Below are 20,155 nucleotides of genomic sequence, written 5' to 3'. Positions count from 1 at the left end.
TTTCACCATCACAGATCTGAATCAAAACATTAGGCTGTGAATTATTATTGGAAGAAAACCAGCTGAGATTGTTTATTTTAGGAGGGATGCCCACTTTTTGGCTGACAAAGCTGAATTATTCATTGACAAGCAAAGTGGTTTGCAAGGTTCATGTGACAGATTCATAACAGAGTGGTGAGATAAGAAAAGAAAAGCATTCTGTACATTGAAAAGTGGTATAGAATAGTGGTATTGTTGACTATCCATATTACTTTCCCATCAAGTCGTTTTAGGGAGGTATATACTTTCTAAAGATGGTTTCCCTTCCTCAAGCAGTGGGAAATCCAGGCTAAAGAATAAGAATCACTTTGAGGTTGTAAACATTGGAAACGTTTATGTAATTTTGAGGTGCAGAAGCTTGCAAATAGGCAGGAGGTGCTATTCCCAGTACATTGTCTGTCCCATTTCATAAAATCCAAAACAGCGTCTCCTACCCAAATCCAAGTATTGCTATACCAGTTTCTAGAAACCACAAAAGGGGAGAGTTCTCTTGTGTGCAGGTTTCCCACAAGAATCTGTTTGGCTCCCATGAGAAGAGGATGCTAAATAATAATAATAATAATAATAATAATAATAATAATAATAATAATTATTATTATTATTATTATTATTATTATTTATTATTTGTACCCCGCCCCTCTGTCTGGGTTTCCCCAGCCACTCTGGGAGGCTTCCACAAAGACCAAAAATAAGATGGGCTATTGGTCTGATCCAGCAGGATCATGTCCTTATATTAAATTCAGACCAAAGGCATACGCTCCAATATTTCTCTGATAAAAATAGGGACGTCCCATTCCATAATGATTATTTTACTATTTATACCCCACACATCTTACTAGGTTGGCCCAGCCACTCTGAGCAACTTATATATATAACATATATACAACCAACATATATATAACCAACATATATAAAAGCCTAATAAAACATTAAACATTAAAAAACAAACCCTTCTCTATACAGGATTGCCTTCAGACAGCTCGGGGGTCGGATAACTCCATACCCTCCAATGTTTTTCCAATGTAAATAGGGACATCCTAAGGAAAAGCAGGACATTCCAGAATCAAATAAGAAACCTGGACAGCTTCTCTAAATCAGGGGCATCCCTGGAAAATAGGGACACTTGGAGGGTCTGCAAAGGCCCGCCTAGTCCAGCATCCTACTTTCACAGTGTCTAATCAGATGACAATGAGAGCACCACATTGATTACTCCCCAAATAATCAGATTTGCAAGTGGGTGTGCGTCAGTGTGGTCAAAAGCCAGAGATGATGGGAACTATGGTCTGAAACATCTGCAGAGCACCATGTTGACTACTGGTGTGTGCTTGAATCCCTCATGCAAAATAGGGACAGTTCGGAGGCCCCCTCAATCGTGTCAAAAAGGATTTGGTCCATTGGCCACTCAAAGATTGTCAAACCGTTCTTATGTGTGTACAGACTGCACAGGCTGAGCAGCCATTATGCAGTATTTCCCCAAATGTGCATGTTATGAGAACAATAAAGATAATAATCATTGAGAGGTTTGGTACGTATGCTAATTGTGAAAACCATATTAGATAGCTGTTACTGTGAAACAGTGGCAATAACCTTAACGAACTTGTAACGAGTTTCTCGTTTTAGCTGGCTTCAATCCTTCCCCCAGGGTGGCATGCATAACATACTATCCTCATAACTACCCTGTGAGGTAAGTTAAGCTGAGAGTGTGTGAGTGGCTCAGTTTCACCTAAGGAGTAACATGGCCGGGTAAGGTGTTGAATGAAGTCGGGGCTGATGGGCACCAAGTTGATGAATGCTGCCTCAGCCTGACACTTTATCTGTCTATTAGGATGTGATATCTGCCCCTGTCAGCTGCTTGTGGTCCTGCTTAGGAGATGCCAGCGAGAGAAGCCTTGCACCTAAATTTGACCGCAAGTGATCCAGGGTCAGAGCGCAAGCTGCTATTGCTCCTGTGGCACTTGCTAACAAATGACTTCATATTAGCATGAAAGAATAGAAGTTGTCCTCAAGACAGCAGCGTTCTTCTCATCTCCCAAACTATTGAAATATAGATGGCATCTATATTCCTGGAGCAGCTGATGTGGTACCCACCAAAAGTTTGGGACCACAACTCCCATCAACCCCTGCCAGCATAGCCAATGTTCAGGGAAGATGAGAGTTGTAGTCCACAATATCCAGAGGGCTGCACTCTGCTAGACACTTTAGAGCTCTGTTTTCCTGCACAGTAATAGGTATTTGGCATAAGAGAGCAGCATGACTCACAAAACCTGAAGATTAATACAGTAGTACCTCGGGTTAAGAACTTAATTTGTTCTGGAGATCTGTTCTTAACCTGAAGCACCACTTTAGCTAATGGGGCCACCTGCTGTGGCGGCAGCGCCACCACGCGATTTCTGTTCTCATCCTGAAACAAAGTTCTTAACCTGAGGTACTATTTCTGGGTTTGTTGAGTCTGTAACCTGAAGTGTCTGTAATCTGAAGTGTCTGTAACCCGAGGTACTACTGTAGATTAGACCTAGGATATCCTGGAAGTTAGCCCCCATCTGACATTTAGAAACTTGGAATAAAAGTAAAGAGAAAGCAGGATTGGATTGGGTGAGCAAACCAGTGGATTTCTACTTGTAACCTCTTTACTATGCTCAGGTTCCTTGTGTTTTGACAAAACACAGATCAGTTGCTCCAGTGGAGTCCCTTAAAGTAATTCCCACAGAGGAATATATGTAAAAACTGTTTTGCTCCAACAATAACACTTGGGGGTGGGGGTAGGACGTTGCAGGAAAGATCTTTGAGCAAGAAGGCTGGCTGATATCCTGCCAAGAGAGCATTCCTCCAAAACCCATTTCCACATCAAAAGACCTTTAGAAATAATTGATGATATAAAATATGCCAAATCACCTTTTCATTGTCAGTAAGTAAAATAAGTAAATGTTGTTCCTGGTAATCTGTGGTCAAAGCTGAAAGAACAACACCCCCAATTAAATGAAAACCCAAACAATTGTTTAATTTGGGCACCAACTTCCCTGTGTACATTAGATGCATCTCACCCACCAAGTGTGGATTTATTCAGTCTTCATCAGGCATGCCTTAAAGCAGTGTTAGTAGACTTGCTTGTGCCTGCTGGAGGTGTTACTATTTCAGTGCAACAATGAGAAGTGTTAAATTCCACGTTTTCACACACTTTGTTTGATAAATAACAGAGCATGCTACAATGCTTAGCTACTTCCCCCTCAAGGTTTACCTACAGGACAAGGCAAAGGTCAAACCATGCCATTAGCTTGTTACTTGCGTGAAACAGAGCACACCTCTAGCAGACCAGTAAAGCCAGGGGTCTCCACCACTGCAACACACTTCTACAGTATCTTGGCTGTTGTTGTTTTTTTAAAAAAATTCCATTTTGATCCCATCCTTCCTCCAAGGATCTCAGGACTGCAGGCAAAATGTCCCCACCTCTGTTCCATCTTCATAGCAACCCTGTACCATAGATTAGGCTAAGGCCACAATCCTATACTCACTTGCGTTGGTTGTAAGCCCCACTGAGCTAGAGATGCATAGGATTGTGCTGTGTGAGATGGGACTGGCTGTGGGCTTTGCAGCTGAGTGGGAATTTAAACTTGGATGTCCCTAGCCCTGGTCTAACAGCATAACCCAGGTTAGCTTTTTTTGCCCCCCAGATGTTGTTGGACCAACACCCAGCATGGTCAACCATCAGGGATAATGGGAATTGTGGTTCAAAGATATCTGAAGGGCACTGTGTTGGTCAGCCATGTTCTAACAACTACAACAGTTCCGCTTTGGCCAAATATGACAGCCAGTGTGGTATAGTGGTTAGAATGCCAGAGTAGGGCCTGGGAGAACAGGGTTCAAATCCCCACTAGGCCATGATGCTCACCATGGCCTCTCAGGCTAATCTACCTCACAGGGTTGTTGGGAGAATAAAATGCAGGAGAGGGAGAACCATGTACGCCACCTTGAGCTCCTTGGAGAAAAAAGTGGAATAGAAATTCAATATATAAACAAATAAATAGATGTGCTTGGAGGCACTCTGTATAGCAGCCCAGCATAAACACAGGATCACACAAAAGTGGTATCATCAGCACTGAGATGTGTATATATTTGCTCAATATGTGTATATATTCCCTAGCTACACCATCTTTGGCTTTCAAGACACAAGGAACACTGTCATGTTTCCTGTCGGCTCAAAGCAGCAGCAGCAGCAGCAGGCTCAGGCCCAGCCTGTCAGGATGCCCCAGTGTCTCTCAGCGCTGCTTTGTCTTTCAGACATTTCATCTCTCTGCAGCACTGCCTGTAATTAAATCTAGGCGGCGAGTTAGGAAATGCAATACCAGATGATACAACCAGTGGGGAATTCACCTAGATCTGCAGGAACAGCACAAAAGAGCCCTGATGAGTAATGGACTCTAATACAGAGAATGACAACAATGAGCTACTAAAGATTTTAAGCTCCTTAAAAGTGGGGAGGAGAGGGGAGTCAGAGGCTGCCTCACACAAATCTTTGTGCAAGGGAAAACATCCCCTTTTGATTAGTGCTCTAAACAATCAACTGGTGGGCTGTCTGCAGCAGACCACCTACACAAGGCAGCCAAGCTCTCCCAGTACTGAATGGAAACGCAGCCTGCCTCCCCCAATACACGCAAACAGCACAGGGGATGCTGACGTTACCAAGGTGGCTTGGGAGGTGCATATTACTCAGATATCTGAAGCGGAGGAAGGTGTTCAGTTTCCCACGTTGCTCTTAATGAGTTGTGTGTGGTGGGGCCAGAGAGGATAAAGATGTTTTATCTATTAGATTTGTGTCCAATATTACCTCTAAAGCATATTATGTCCTGCCTTTTAGCCTTATGACAGCCCTGTGAGGAGTAAGCTGAGAGACAGGGGCCGACTCAAGATCACCCAGTCAGTTTGGGGGGCTATGGGGATTTGACCGCTGCTCTCCCCACACCAAGGGTGGTATTCAACTAACTTTTACACAGGGGACACTCACCGAAATGAACTCGGCTATGGATGGAATTCATCATAGTGCTAAGGTGAATGTTCTGTCTGTGCAAGCTTTTCAGCTTGTCAAATGGAACAATACCCTCTGTGTGGCATTTGGGGGGGTTCTTCTGACTCCCCCAGGGTCCATTTGGAGAGCATGCAGGGAGGACATGGGGAAATTGCTGTGGCACAAGCGGAAATCCTTGCTCAGGGTTTCTATTGACAGGGTTCATGAGGTGAATCCTGTCCTAAGCTGGGGCCATTAATTGTGACGGGTCTACTCTAGTCCAGCCCTCTAGTCACATTGGTTCTTTCAGAGATTTAAGCCTTCCCAGTCCCGTTTCCCACCATGCCTGGCTGACTCCTGAAGCCACATGCTGATATTCTGGAGGCATTGATGCATTATTTCTTAAAAGGCTGCCAGGCTGCTAAATCTTCAAAAGCACATTTGCATCAGTTTCATGAGCACCTTAATCCTGGTCTAAGCATAATGAGAGCTTCCCAGATTCTCAGTTTTCAGTTATATGCACACACGGTCCTTTGTGTTGATTCCTCAGGGCTGGCCTAGGACCTTTTGCTGTCTGAGGCAGAGGACAAGATGGCGCCAGAACCTCCCTCTATTCCACTTAAAAAGGCTGCGCAGACCAGCAACCAACCTTTACTTCAGTACTGGTGCTGAGATAGATGAGGGCAGTATGCTAGGGGGGCCTGTGCAAGCTAGACTTGGAAGCCACTGCCACCCCACTCCTGCATCCGGCCTCTGAAACATCCTCATTCTGCCTAGCAGTAAGGCCATCCCTGCGAAATCAAAGGGCATGATCACAGCTCAGTGCAAGAGCCTCCACCTTGCATGCAGAAGATCCCAGGTTCAACCCCTGGCAGCTCCAAGTAGCATCGGGGAAAGACTCCCCATCTCAAATGCTGGAGAGATGCTACCAGGTACTGCAGACAATGCTGAGCCACATGGACCAATGGTCTGATTCTGTGTCAGGCAGCTCTCTTTGTTCCGATGAAAAGGCAGGTTCCTTTCTACCTTCTTGACTCCCCTAAGGTCCAACGTAGAATGAAGGTACATGCTACAATGCACCTTGTACAAATCACTACAAATATTTTTGCTTGTGCAATGGAACATTCTCCCCATCCCTCCACTTTGGCCCTAGAAGGTTGGCCAAAGGCATATGTGTAAGGCAGGTATAGGCAAACTCCAGCCCTCCAGCTGTTTGAGACTACAATTCCCATCATCCCTGAACACTGGTTCTGTTAGCTAGGCTGATTGGAATTGTAGTCCCAAACATCTGGAGGGCTGGAGTTTGCCTATGCCTGGTATAAGGCCAGCAAAGGTCAACCACCTCTCTTCTAGAGTGTCTTTCATTGGGGTGAAACAATTCATCTAAATTGCATTGCAGATTGTGATAGCCTAAAAATACTGAGAGTAATGCTCTGCAATAAAAGATTAGAGTTTTGAGAACTCTCCTATAAACAACCAATGAAACAATCTAGCTTGCTCCAAATGGGATAGAGTGACACTAAGCCCCCTATACATCGGTCCATTTCAAATAATTACCTGGTACCTTGGGAAGCACACTGCATTATGACGACAAAATTTACCACCTAGAGGAGAAAATGGCCATAAATACTGGTTCTTTCATATACTACTAGCAACTAAACAAGGGATGTGAGCCAACGCATATGGATGGATCTGCCCTAGGAGCGAACTAGAGCAAAGGACTGGTTCACACATTTATTTTTAAGTGGTAAAACTCACACATGAGGTGTTTCCCACCTTATTTTCATATGGGGAGCCATTTGCCTGAAATGTCTCCTCTGTGAAAATCCCTGCAATTACCACATCAAATAAAGCACTTCAAAATAATATTTTCCCCAATAGCAGTAACTTTTTTTCTGTTCTGTAAAGGTTATTTTCAGTGCTACAATCACAATTTCTCATTTTTCTAATCTCAAATTGAGTCCTCCACATTTTCAGATCAATTTGTGATTTCTTTAAAAAGGGAGTCCTTGTGAAAATTCACCAGCATTTTAGTGTGAATTTCTCCTAATATATACATGCAATTTCACCCAATAGACACATTTCTGCAAAGTCATAATCCCATAAAATCAGTGTTTTTTGGGGGGCGGACGCAGGGGTATGCTACCCCTAAACATTTTGTGAATCTATGTTTGGCCTCATTGCAGGGCAGTATTTCAATATGAGTAGGAAAATGAGAGTACCCCTAAACATTTTTTTTAGAAAAAACACTGCCTTAAATAATACATTTTGTCCGTTATTTTCAATAATAAATGCATATTTATGGATACTGTGCCCCAGATTATGCATTTTCTTCATAGTACTTGGCTGCATAATTCAGAGAAGCACATATTTTGAAGGATGACTGTGTTTCAGTTCTCATATTGTTTCAGAAAACGCAAATTAGGTAAACAGTGCCTTTAAATGGGGGGCAGATTTTCTCCCTTCCCTACTGAAGACCCAGAAAATGGTCTGCAGGTACATCACCTACTTCTACTAAGTTGAAGTAGCTAAGCAACTCTAAAAACTGTCAACTGCCTGGATGGTGGACTAGTAAAAGGAACTATATGTAAATCCCCCTGAGCAAAGACATAACATGCACAGCTTGGCCATTGACCATTAAGGAACAGTAATCCCCCCACCCCACCATTATTAACATGCTTTTCTCCAAATCCAGATTCATTCAGAGCAATCAGATAGCAGGGGTTTGTACACCATCTTTGTGGTTCTTCTGCATGTATGCTGCCACTAGACCATGTAGAAGCAGGCCTTGGTTCTTCCTCCAAAACATGCAAGCAAAGGCTCTTACTTATAGTAAGGAGGGTTTTGTTCAAGCAAGTAATGGCAAGGCTGAGCCGTAGACACAAGGCTCGGGAGTCACAATCCAGGAATTTGGGGGAAAGGCGAGAAGTTCAAAAGAGATGAAGGTGTGCCAACAAGTTTTTAAAGATAAGGCATGATGTCAGGAGTGGGAAACTCAATTGCATAGCCAATCCATGCAGAAAACAGGCTAGAAATCACCACCCATCAGCTGCTGGATCAAGACTTCAAGGCTGCTGATCAGGCTCTTTCCATACCCTGCATGGTGAAGCCTGGTAGCATTGTGGCATCAGGTCATTGACAGGTGGGTGGCCTGCAGAGAGTAGGGAAGATAAGGCCAGACCAGGTTCCTCTCCCATGCCCTAAGCCAGGGGTCAGCAACCTTTTTCAGCCATGGGCCAGTCCAATGTCCCTCAGACCATGTGGTGGGCCAGACTATATTTTGGGGGGGAAATATGAACAAATTCCTATACCCCACAAATAACCCAGAGATGCATTTTAAATAAAAGCACACATTCTACTGATGTAAAAACACACTGATTCCTGGACCATCCGCAGACCGGATTGAGAAGGCAATTGGGCTGCATTTGGCCCACGGGCCTTAGGTTGCCTACCCCTGCCCTAAGCAGCCTACTCTCCTCAGATGTGGTGGAAGATGCTGTCCCATCCCTGCTGCTGAAATAAGATTCAAAAGCCAATCTGGTCAGGGAGGGGTGTTGTATTGCCCATCTCCTGGCCATCAGGCTCCTCGTGATTGATGTTGACACAGCCTCAGTCTCTTCCCTTACTTAGCACAACCAAAACACCACAACAATTCAGCCCAAGGAAAAGCTGCTCTGAGTACCTATTACATTCCTATCAGCAAGCTGAGAACTTTTCCATCTTTCCCTTGCAGCAGCAAGAGCACCTCTCCTCATGAAACTGAACAGTCTGGGTTTCAAGTCCCCTGGAGGAAAATTGTGGCTCATCTGAGAACACAGTGACACAGCAGAGTCAAACAGGAACACAGGAAAGGACAGGAAGAGCTGGGGAATGAGGGGCGTCATTTTCAGGTGCCCAAAACAGAAATGCAAAGAAGGACTAAACTGTTAGGTCTCTGCTTAATCCCCAGTAATTTTGACAAGCAACTAGAGAGTAAGGGAAGAAGCTGTGTTGTAAATTATGCTTCAGTGATCTGGATATGACTGGGGAGAGCGGGGAGGAAAGAAGATTAGAAGAAGGGGATTAAAAAGAGGGAGAACAGCATAGAAGGAGTCAGATTGAGTCTACAAAGTGGTGTCACTGACAAAATATCAGTATACATTGCAGGTTACACCTGTCCAGAGGTGCCCACTTGCAAGGGCGATGGGGTGGGGGGCAACGTTGCAGGCGTTTGACATCAGGAGGAGTCAAGGGTGGAGCCAAACATGGCGGTTGTTATTTAATATGTTTATAGATGGCCATAAGTACTGATTGTTTAAGGACCTATTGATCTTTTTCATGTGTACAGCTGGAAATATATAAACACAATATTGGAAAACGGCTGCTAACTTGTCTCTAGAGGTAGGGTGAGATGCACAAAGCTGTTATGGAGAAACTAACGAAACACCTCATGAAGGAACACAAAGGCCAAAGACAATTTCAAAACAGTATGGTTCATGTTTATTCAGTACACTGGAAATTACCATGTTGTCTCTTCACCGCCAGCTAAGTGTGGCTCACTCTGAGACAGTCTGTTAAGGCAGAGAGTAGAAGACACTTAACTGATATAATCAACTCTAAACTATTGTTCGGACCTGCCTAATGTTTGACTGTATGGTGTACATTGTATATACGTGGGATGTTTCTTGGGGGATAGAGGTATCTGGGGCTTCTCTGTTATAAGCATTTCAGAAGCTGAAAAATAAGGTTTTGAAAACCCCTGCGTCTACTGTACTAGGAGCACATCAGATCTCACTCATTCTCTCTTTCCCTCTCTCCCACCTCCCTTTCACAAACACATACTCCCCAAAGCAAAGGGCATATGACCCTTTCTTCATACCAAGCTTAACAAGAGCAACTCCAGGGAGAGGATGGAAACATGGCAACGCTACCGGTCGAACCCTGCGTGTTCGAATTCCAGCTATTTCTGAGGATGCCTCTGACCTGTACTCTCGCACACACTGCGAAGGAATCACTCTCATGAACTTGATCTCCAGAGTGTCTAACAGGGAAAGGGGAAATGAGGAAAAACATTTTCCTAGCAATGCCTGGCCATTCATCTTGCATGAACGGAACAAAGAAAACAAGCATAACCTTTGCACCGCAGCCTCCAGCCTAGAATTCTCACTCAGGGTGTGTTTATGGATTTCTTGGTTGTTCGTCCCCCAAGGAATGTCAACAATAAAAAAGTGGGCTTGGGTTGTATCTGGGTTAAGTTAAGCTAAGAGAAAGTTAAGAGAAGTAACAATGAACTCTACCTTGTGCAAGGGGGCATTTTGCTTCTGCCCGCCACTCCCCAAGCAACAGCATGTTTATCTGCTCAAATTTTATTTGTTTGTCATTTTCACTTCTTTTTACACTTTGAAATCTGTTGCTTATGGGGGAGCATGTTTGTTGCACAGACCAGCCAATCAGAGCTGGGCACAACCCTGCTCTGCATTCAGACTTGGGGTCTATTGCATTAGTTATCCTGATTATAATGGTAGCATTTCTGTCCCAGTTTCTAATGTTGCTTTTATGTGCTATGGACCATAAAACATGGAAATTATGAGGTAATGAAACATCATGAAAATGGAATGAAGTGGTGTCTGAATACAGTCTCAGCACTGTGCAAATCCGGCTTCTACTCAAACATGAACAACAGGCTCCTCCTGGCCCTGAAGAAAAAGGATGGTGAAGCCGTGCCCCTCCAGATGTTCACAGAATCATAGAACTGTAGAGTTGGAAGGGACTCCAGGGCCATCTAGTCCAACCCCCTGCAGTGCAGAAATCATTATAGCTGTACCTCAGGTTAAGAACTTAATTCGTTCTGGAGATCCGTTCTTAACCTGAAACTGTTCTTAATCCGAGGTACCATTTTAGCTAATGGGGCCTCCGGCTGCCACCATGTGATTTCTGTTCTCATCCTGAAGCAAAGTTCTTAACCCAAGGTACTATTTCTGGGTTAGTGGAGTCTGTAACCTGAAACGTCTGTAACCTGAAGGATCTATAACCCGAGGTACGACTGTACTAAAGAATCCCTGACAGATGGCCATCCAAAATCTGTTTAGAAACCTTCAGTGAAGGAGAGTCCACCACCTTCTGTCACTCCATTCCACTGTCAAACAGTTCTTACCATCAGACCGTTCTGTCTTGTTATTTGAATCCTTTGGTTCAGGTCCTCCCTTCTGGAGCAGCAGAAAACAAACTTTTTCCATCTTCCAGGTGACAGCCCTTCAGAGATCTGAAGATGGGCCTCATATCATCTCTCAGTCTTCTTTTCTTCAGACTGAAACATACTCAACTCCCCCAACTATTCCACAAGGTCCTGCTTGGGAGCTCCTTATTGGGTCATCTGGTTGTCCCTTTGGCCTGATCCAAGCCCTTCTTTCAGTTCTAATGTGGCTCCTGGGAGTCCCACATCAATCTGAGGGCCCCATGTCCGACTACCCCCTTTCTACAGCTTCCTACAAATCCCACCATCGCTGGCCATTGGCCATGCTGGCTGGGCCTAAGGAGAGTTCAGCAACATCTGGAGAGCTATATGCTCCTCTTCCCTGTCAGAAAGACAGCGAGTGCTTTTCCAAGGTGGGGTCCCTGCCAAAAAATATGCATGGCTGCACACCCCCCAGAGTGAAATTGATGTGACACTGGCAATTAACTGAGCGCTCAGTGCAGCAGACGATTTCTCTGTTGTTACATCTTTACTATAATTCTGAATGCTAACAAATTAAGGGGAATAATGAGAAAACTAAGTGCTCCCACACATATCTCCAAGGATGAAACTGGCCTGTGTGCCTTTACTCTGTTGGAGTTGAGTATCTTGGATTAGATTATCTATGGCTCTTACAGGGAGTCAGGTTAATTTGGAGCATTTTTACTAAACCACTTTGACCAGGAAAGGGGGGGGGGGGATGGTTTACCTCCTGGTTCAAAAACAAATCTGGTCCCACTTCCTGAAATCTGATCCAATCTGATATGACATGAACTTTCAGCATTATAGTGGCCCCAAGTCCTCTGTTCATGTACTATTATCCCTTACAAAAAAAAGGAGAGAAGTTTTCAGTAGGAAGGAGAGCAAATTAAGGCAAATGGGAAGACAAGAATGCTGGCAGAATCTCTGAGCTTCTTTTTCTGCGAACCAACCTCCCTGCGGACACCGCTCGCCTGCTGACATTCCACCAGCACCGGCTGAAGAATAATTAGCCAAGGCAGCTGCTGGAACGTTGGATTAAAATGATACTAGATGAATTTCATTTTGCTCCATTTCACTTGATTTGAGCTTTTGCTGCACTCTCTCCCTCCTTTGCCTGCTCCGACTGCTGCTGTTTAACACCCACATGGCAATTCCCCTAGTAATTCTGTTCCCTGCGTGTGCATTCAAAAGAACCTCATTTGAATGTCTGCTACCTCTTTCCCCCTTCCATCATAAGACTGTGACCAGATGCAGATTCCATGGTTTCAGCATCAATTGAAAAAAATTCTCACCCGCCCCACACATGTTTACCATCTGGCCTGACAAAGAGTTCTGTGGAACCTGAAAGTTTGCACACTGTTTTGTGATATTTTGGTGGGACTAATAAAGGTATTGTCGTAATATGGAATTTGAAATATTTTTGATGAGCCAACATGGTTACCTTTACTCTTTTTGTGACTTGGGGGGGGGGGGGGACAAAATTAGACACTCCTACCAACTGCTAGATAAAGCCACCCAGTTTGGCTGCAAAAAGAATGATCCAAAATATGAAATCTCATAGGCTCTCAAACACCGGTGGCCATTGTATGCCATCTGTTGCATACTGAAAATATGATTGCAGTCTAGCCATCACACACACACACCACACACAGTGGTTTTCAAGCTACATATTTGCTAGGGAACTTGGCTTTATGTAGGGTTTTTGGAGAAGCTTAGTGTTGATGGAAGAAATTCTTTGAAAGAAAGCTAATCACTGCCACTGTTCCCATGTAAAGCACAGCTATAGGTGAGTGTTGGGTGCACTATAGTCAGGGATGGAGAATCTGTGGCCATCCAGATGTTGTTGGACCACAACTCCCATGGCCAGAGTGTGCTTTATACTGGAGGGCTCCAAACCAACCACAGCTCTCCTCTAGAGCATACTCTCACTTCACAGTGATTGGTGGTGAAGACAAGTGGTGTCCCACACAAATTGAATTTGAATATCCTAAAATCCTGTGCAACATTTAAAGGGTTCTTTATGTTCTCTGTAGACAGATTGATGACATTGAAATATCACGTTGACATACCTAGTCAAATACTACATGCATGCATGTAGGCCAAAGGCTATCAGATACTACAACATATTGACTGTTTGATCAAAAAAATGAAATCAAGTATCACTGGATCTCACCTGTAGCTTTCAAATATCCTGAGAATATTCAGCAGATGTTTGAGCAGCCAAAGGTCACTGGCAGAATTTTTCATGCTAAAATGCAACTGCAAAGTCCCAAATAGGTAGAGTAGCCCCTGTGATCTGTATTAGCGTGGGCAATACCGAACTGCTCAGCCTTGCACTGCATATGAAATTCATAATTGGCTAGGCATGTAAACTTTAGTAAGTCTAATAATTGGATATATCGATAACTGGATGATCAGTGGAACGTAATTATAATCAGCAGGGACAAAGTTTAACTGTTCGAGCTAAGGGACAAAGGCACATTTGTCTATTTTTAAAGGCTATTTTGGCTCTAATACATTGGAGCTGGATCAGATAAGACTAGCCACTGAACACAAACAAGGGCAGCAAGGATTCTGTGAGGGCTGCTGCCACCTCTGATGACTCGCCTGCTGCTCTCTTTCTCTGGCAGGCTCATGAACCCTCTTCATTCTGGCTTCCACAGGGTGGCTGGATGAGGAGTTCAGTCTCCACCATGCCACCCAGAGGGAGACTGCAGAGGAACTGCAGCTGCTCCTTCCACCACCAGCCGTCTGTGGTGCAACACTGAGAGCATAGATAGCTCACCTTGTATCAGCCAAATTCACCCTTCACCAATTCTCCCAGGGCCCCATGTCAGTGTTGCAGGTGGTCCAAAGCAATTTTGAACACATACTGCCACACAGACAGAGGCACATAGCCCACCTCCTCAACTGATCCAGGCAAACCAGCTGAGGAGGAGGGTTGTTAATTCCCCTCCCCTCATCAAATGATTGATTTGCTGGCCATGAAGGCGGTGATTTGTGGGGTGAATGCTGTGTCTAGTAAACAAACAAACGAACCATTTTTGCCACCACTGCAATGACCAATGTGGGTTGTTGTTGTTTTTGGTGGGGGGGTTAAAATTGCTTGTGGGGGCTGGACTAGACCCCTGAACAAGGGCTTAGAAACCCCTGGCCTAGAGAGAAAGAGGATGAGCAAACAGGCAGCACTGCAGTAAAGAGAGGAGAGAAGTTGTCAATTACTGTTTTCTGTTTAATATCTCTCCTCACCAGCAATGGCTGACAGTCGGCTCCTTTTTCAAAAGTGTGCCTAACATACTGTGCAGTTTGTCCTCAGGTCTCAGTGAGCGGTGACATTTATGCTATGGAAGTGCAAGGAGCGCAGAGCTGCACCTGCCAGGTGCAGACCTGACCAGAAGCTTCCTCCTCTTTCATCCGTGGTAAGAGATCTAAGTTCCCAATAGGATTAAGAACTGGAAGCATCAGGATGAAAGGAGGTGAGGGATAATAAGTGCAGGGAACCTCAAAGAGCATGTTAGCAAACTGCAAAAGTTGTATCCATTCTCTCTGTTATGTCACATATCCGTCTACTGCATAGATACCCGGGTTTAAAGAAATTTTTAAAAGCCAGGAACATTTTTGGCCAAACCTGGGATGGTAACAGAGCTGAACTGAGACCACCAAGAGACACTCAAAGCAAGAGGCACTGGCCTAGGCACTGCTTCTCACCTGTCTTTTATGGTGAGGAAGGAGCAGGAAAGGGTTTTGGGTGGTAGTTTTGGGTGGCACTGTGGGTTAAACCGCAGAGCCTAGGGCTTGCCGATCAGAAGGTCAGTGGTGAGCTCCCGTTGCTCAGTCCCTGCTCCTGCCAACCTAGCACTTTGAAAGCACGTCAAAGTGCAAGTAGATAAATAGGTACCACTCCGGTGGGAAGGTAAGCGGTGTTTCCGTGTGCTGCTCTGGTTCGCCAGAAGCGGCTTAGACATGCTGGCCACATGACCCGGAAGCTGTACGCCAGCTCCCTCGGCCCATAAAGCGAGATGAGCGCCGCAACCCCAGAGTCATCCGTGACTGGACCTAACGGTCAGGGGTCCCTTTACCTTTACCTAAGTCCTACTAGGCAGAACACAGTCCTCACTTGGAAGGAGTCTGCTATTTGAAGGGCTACCCCAGTCCAAGGCTGCATACAAATCATGTACTTAAAGGGCATTTAAAACATGCAACCGTGCCAAGAATCATGGGAATTGTAGTGTGTTGATGGGTGCTGGGAACTGTAGCTGTGTGAGGAGTAAACTTCAGTTCCCAGGGGGTAACTAGGATCTAGGCTTCCCCACTATGGTAGGACATGTGGTATTTCTATTTAAATTTTAGCAAACATTTTGAAATCTGTACTGATACATATGAATTAGCATGTGGAAATGTTAAGCAAATTCATATCCTCTTTCGTCTTCTTGTCTGACAACATGTAAGTAGTACCCTAAGGAGGACTGAGAGAGAGGCCTCTCATACTGGCATCCACATCATATTTGTAAAATAGGGTCTGCATGTGCAGCTTCAGCAGGTTTATACCCAGACTAATGACAGGTGAGATGGGAGAGCAGAGAGGGAGGGATGGACAGATAAACTCATTTAGGAATCAGTGAGGACAATAGAGTCTCAGTTCTGCAAAACAACCCCCAATAAGATCAGGACTGCTGGGGGTGGGGCAAGGGATAGAAGACACAAGGCTTCACCATCTTCAGAACATACATAGGCTTTGTCCCATTTTAACTGCTGTAGCTTTACCTCAAAGAATGCTGGGAATTGTAGTTTAAAGGTGATAGGAAACTGTGCCAGAGATCACTGGCAGAGGAAGAGGGGGAGCACACCACCCCCGGCAGCACAACCCCCAGGGTGCCATCGTGGCTGCCCCCACCCACCCCCACTGGGCGCCCCGCCCCCGCAGGTGGCACACCCCACCATGCCCCCAGGACATGTGCCACGCCCCCGCCTGCTCTCCGCCCCCAGTGCCAGAGCATGAAGCTCCTCCACTGCCAGAGATCCCTAGCCCCCCTCTTGAAACACTGTCCAAGAGTGCAGTTTAATTATATAGTGTAAAGAATGAGCAAGGCCTTTGAGCAATGCAGCTCTGGGACCGAGTCTTGCATCCTGGCTTAAACATGACAAAACTCACCATTTGGAGCTGCCAAATGTGGGAGACAGTAGCTCTGAGATGCAGAAATGTGGATGGGAGTGTGAACCAAGGAGTAAGAGGAAGGCCTGAAGGGATCCTGATGGACTGAAAACTTGCTTGAATAAGCTGTTACTTCACCGGCATTGGGTTAAAAGAGCAATTGTGTTTTACTAGCTGATTTAACAATGTGTGTTCTAATGCCTTTTGTTTACTTGTCTGTTGTATTTCTACAGAGAATCTGTGTTTTGCTGTTTGTTTGTAGATCTGGGGACAAATGTCTTGTTCTGGGGTGGGTGGGTGTAGTGTTATTCATTTGTGGGGTTAGGCTGTATGTGAGACCCTTCTAACCCCTGGATTAAGCAAGTGTTCAAATATAACCCAGGATAGCTTCCTGATGAGGCGATTGTCTGGGTGATGGACCATTAAAGGGAGCAAAGGAAAGGGGCGCTGTGTGAGATTGCAAATGGGTAGGGGGTGGAAACACGAAGCCTTAGAATCTCACACCACTCAGAGATCCCCCACCTTTTCTTTTACAGAATACATTTTCAAAACACACACAGAGATCTTTTGCTATTTCAGTTTTCTGGCAATGGGACATCAGCAAATCCTCTTTTTCGTTTTGGAAATATGAACACTCTGTTCTGAATCATCTATAGGCTCACTCTGCTGATATTCACAGCTATAATCTAGCTCAATCTAGAGTATTCATAACCTTCTTTTCTGAGCATAAGGGGGGGGGGGATTTCACATTTATCTTGATCCGTATCCCAAGTTTGAATCACAGAAACACAGGGTGGAATTCAATGCCATAATCTTCTGATTGCTTCTTCAGTGCAAGCATTTCCCCTAGCCAGCTGGAACAATCCCCCCTCTCCCCTCCCCGCCTGTGCACTGGTCTGGGGGTTCTACTGACCCTCCAGAGTGGATTTAGGAGAGGTGCAGGGGATGTGCAGAGGGGAAATCCCATTGCACTTGCAAGATCTTGTGCGCTGGCTTCCACTAGCACACCAGGTTAGTTGAATCAGGGCCACAGGGTGGCATTCAACCAAGTTTTACTCACTGAAATGAATGGACCTAACTTAGTCGTGTTCATTCAGTTGTATGGTTGTACTCTGGGTAAAACTGAGCTGGATACCACACATGGAGTTAGAAGGAAGCTAAGAGGTCATCTAGTTCAAGCCCTTGCTCAGTGCAGGATTTGCACTGCGTGCAACCACTGAGAGGAGGCTCCCCAGTCCTTGCTTAAATGCCTCCGAGACGGACAGTCTCCCCCCCCCCCCAGGGCTGCTCAAGACATTTTGCTGCCTGAAATGGAGCAGCAAATGGTACCCTGTTCCCACCATAAGTCAAGGTGCATGGCATTCAAGGCCGGCCAAGCTATTTGGGCAGCTGAGGCAGAAAAACTAGTAACTGTCTCTTCTCCTTCCTGGCTGTAAAAAACACAACAATTACAAATTAAATATTTAACGACTTGCTCCTCTTTCATGACACCAGACTCAGCGACTAGCCACAAACCTGGGTTGGGACATAATGCTACACCAAACTAGTTCGAAGTAGCATGGCAGCAACAGGACCAGAGAAAGAGCACATGGTGGCTGAAATATTCACTCCAGAAACTCACTTGTATTTCCTCATTTCTGCTGAGCTATGGTTTGGCTCAATGTTATATGCAAATTGGGCCACTGCCAACCAGTTCTCACCATTAGGGGAGTGTGCTGCCTCATGCTTAGCCAAAATTTGCTTCCCTGCCATTTCCAGCTCTTGGGTCTAGTCCTACCTTCTGGAGCAAAACAGAACAATTCTCCTCCATCTTCAGCTGTTCCTTTTATACTTACTTTTCTCTTCTCCAGTCTAAACATACCCACCCAGCTCCATCACATTAGGATCCTATAGCTCAACAATTAATAGTTAGCAAATGTTCTTTGTACCCCCAAGCAGTGCACTTCGCCTCACCCAGGAGGTGTGCCAGAGCCGTCTGTAATCTATGGCTAGCAGTTTCTCCTTATTGAAAAAATATTAAGGCAGAAACAAAGGGAGTGCAGATTTCTGCCCAGCAGGGATGTGTCTGCATCGAGACTACGGTGTCTCCCCGGCTAGCTTGCTTTTAATAGACAAATTCCATCGCACAGTATGGAGTACAAACAAGATTTCTCCACCTTCATTACAAATAAAGCCAGTGGGAGCAAGGCAATGACCAATAATGCCATGTCTATCTTATCCTGGGCGAACCTGCAGAGGATCTGGAAATGTGAGGCAAAATCAAAGGAAAAGGGAGATCCTATCTGAAGTTCAACATACTCTTTCATCTCACAATCATGCCAGCTGGCAAACACTATTAACACGAATCAATATCCCCATGGGGTTGTGGTGGGTGAGATCACACACACACACACACACACACACAGAGAGAGAGAGAGAGAGACTTCCAAGATTCACTACTAACACAGTCTCAAATTCTATTCCTTTTTTGCTTTCTCATTCTCTCTCTCCACTCTTTATCTCCCTGTTCACCCTTTTCTTTTGTGTCCTTCTCAAGTAAGCTTCCAATAGAGAAACGAATTATTCATCTCATGAGCTTTCATGTTGACCATCTTTCTTTACTGGTAGGAGCGTAAATCAGTGAAAAGTCTTTAGTCTCTTTGCACCAAACTGTTATCTCTTAAATTGGCAGTTGGGAATACACCTAGAGCATCTTTTGCCAAGCTGGTGCCCTCCAGCTGCATTGGACTTCAATTCCCCTCAGCCCAACCAGCACCATTGATGGGAACTGTAGTCCCAAACACCTGGCTGGTGAAGGCTGTCCCAGAGTGCATCTTTATGTACACCCTTGAAGTAATTATAATAACCAAATGACTTTAATCAAGGTTCTCCCTTCAGAGAATTAATTCATCCTTCCTGTTTATGCCTGTTGATTGGGCTTCATAAAGACTTCCTTTAAAAAATCTCAGTTGCTACGCTGAAGTTCTAGCTTTTACTTAGCACAATGTTGCGTTTTAGAGGTGGTCATCACCCTTCTCTGTAACTGTAGCCAAAGAACATGCTACTTTTAAAATAAAATCAAGCTACCTACCATTATCTATTGTTCAGGTCACACTCCTTTAAAGAGATGTAATTACTAACTGTGTGTCTTTCCCTTTCGCCTGCAGTCAAAGAGGGATACTTGACTGCAACAGATTAAAGAACTTTTTATCTGATCACACAAATATACAGGCAGCCATCAGTTAGTTGCAAACGGCATCAGAAAAAACAAAGGCTTTACTCATACACACAGATGGCAGTTGACAATAAGCAAGGACTTGTGCCTGATTGGGCTGATTCCATGAGCACACCTCAGTCTAAAGTCAACTGCATTCATTTCAAAATAACTTCTAAGAAATGTATGTAAGAGCAACATACCTAGTATATGTTGCCTGTCTCTACAGAAATAAACTTATGGTTATAAAGGCATGCATACTTCACACATGGCAGCAGCATTTTAATCATGCAGACATAATAATTTTCTTTATAGCATATAAACAAAGATATGTATAGAGTGCAAAAAATCAAAAAGTTCATTTTAGTAGCCCACACATATACACACACTCCTATAAAACTATTATCTGAAAAGGACATAGTGTCCAACCATGAGCAAAAGTAAACACATTATAAGCAAATGGTCCCATATGCCTGCATACAATTGTCTTATATTTAAAACAAATCTAAATTGAGCCAAAGAGCTCTGATCCAATAGGATTTATTGTGTGTGCATATGCACATTATTTATCTTTCCACT

The 20,155-nt window shown here is 44.6% G+C and overlaps 1 protein-coding gene across 3 annotated transcripts in view; it reads right to left on the bottom strand.

The window, feature by feature from the left end:
• Positions 1-20,155, bottom strand: part of BLACAT1 (BLACAT1 overlapping LEMD1 locus) — an 82,024-nt gene that overhangs the window by 37,480 nt on the left and 24,389 nt on the right. Inside the window, exon 1 of one of the 3 annotated variants that reach the window (XM_083444647.1) lies at positions 16,384-17,545. The exons of the other annotated variants lie outside the window; for them this stretch is intronic. Within the exon in view, the coding sequence (XP_083300773.1) occupies positions 16,384-16,386 (3 nt within the window). The 5' untranslated portion in view covers positions 16,387-17,545. Of the gene's footprint in view, positions 1-16,383; positions 17,546-20,155 lie in introns of those variants that run through there. 3 annotated transcript variants of the gene reach the window in all.

This window comes from Podarcis tiliguerta, assembly GCF_965153285.1.
Source record: "Podarcis tiliguerta genome assembly, chromosome: 6".
Lineage (NCBI taxonomy): Eukaryota > Metazoa > Chordata > Lepidosauria > Squamata > Lacertidae > Podarcis > Podarcis tiliguerta.
Note: the sequence above shows the minus strand (reverse complement) of the source record. Positions and strands in the feature narration are given on the sequence as shown.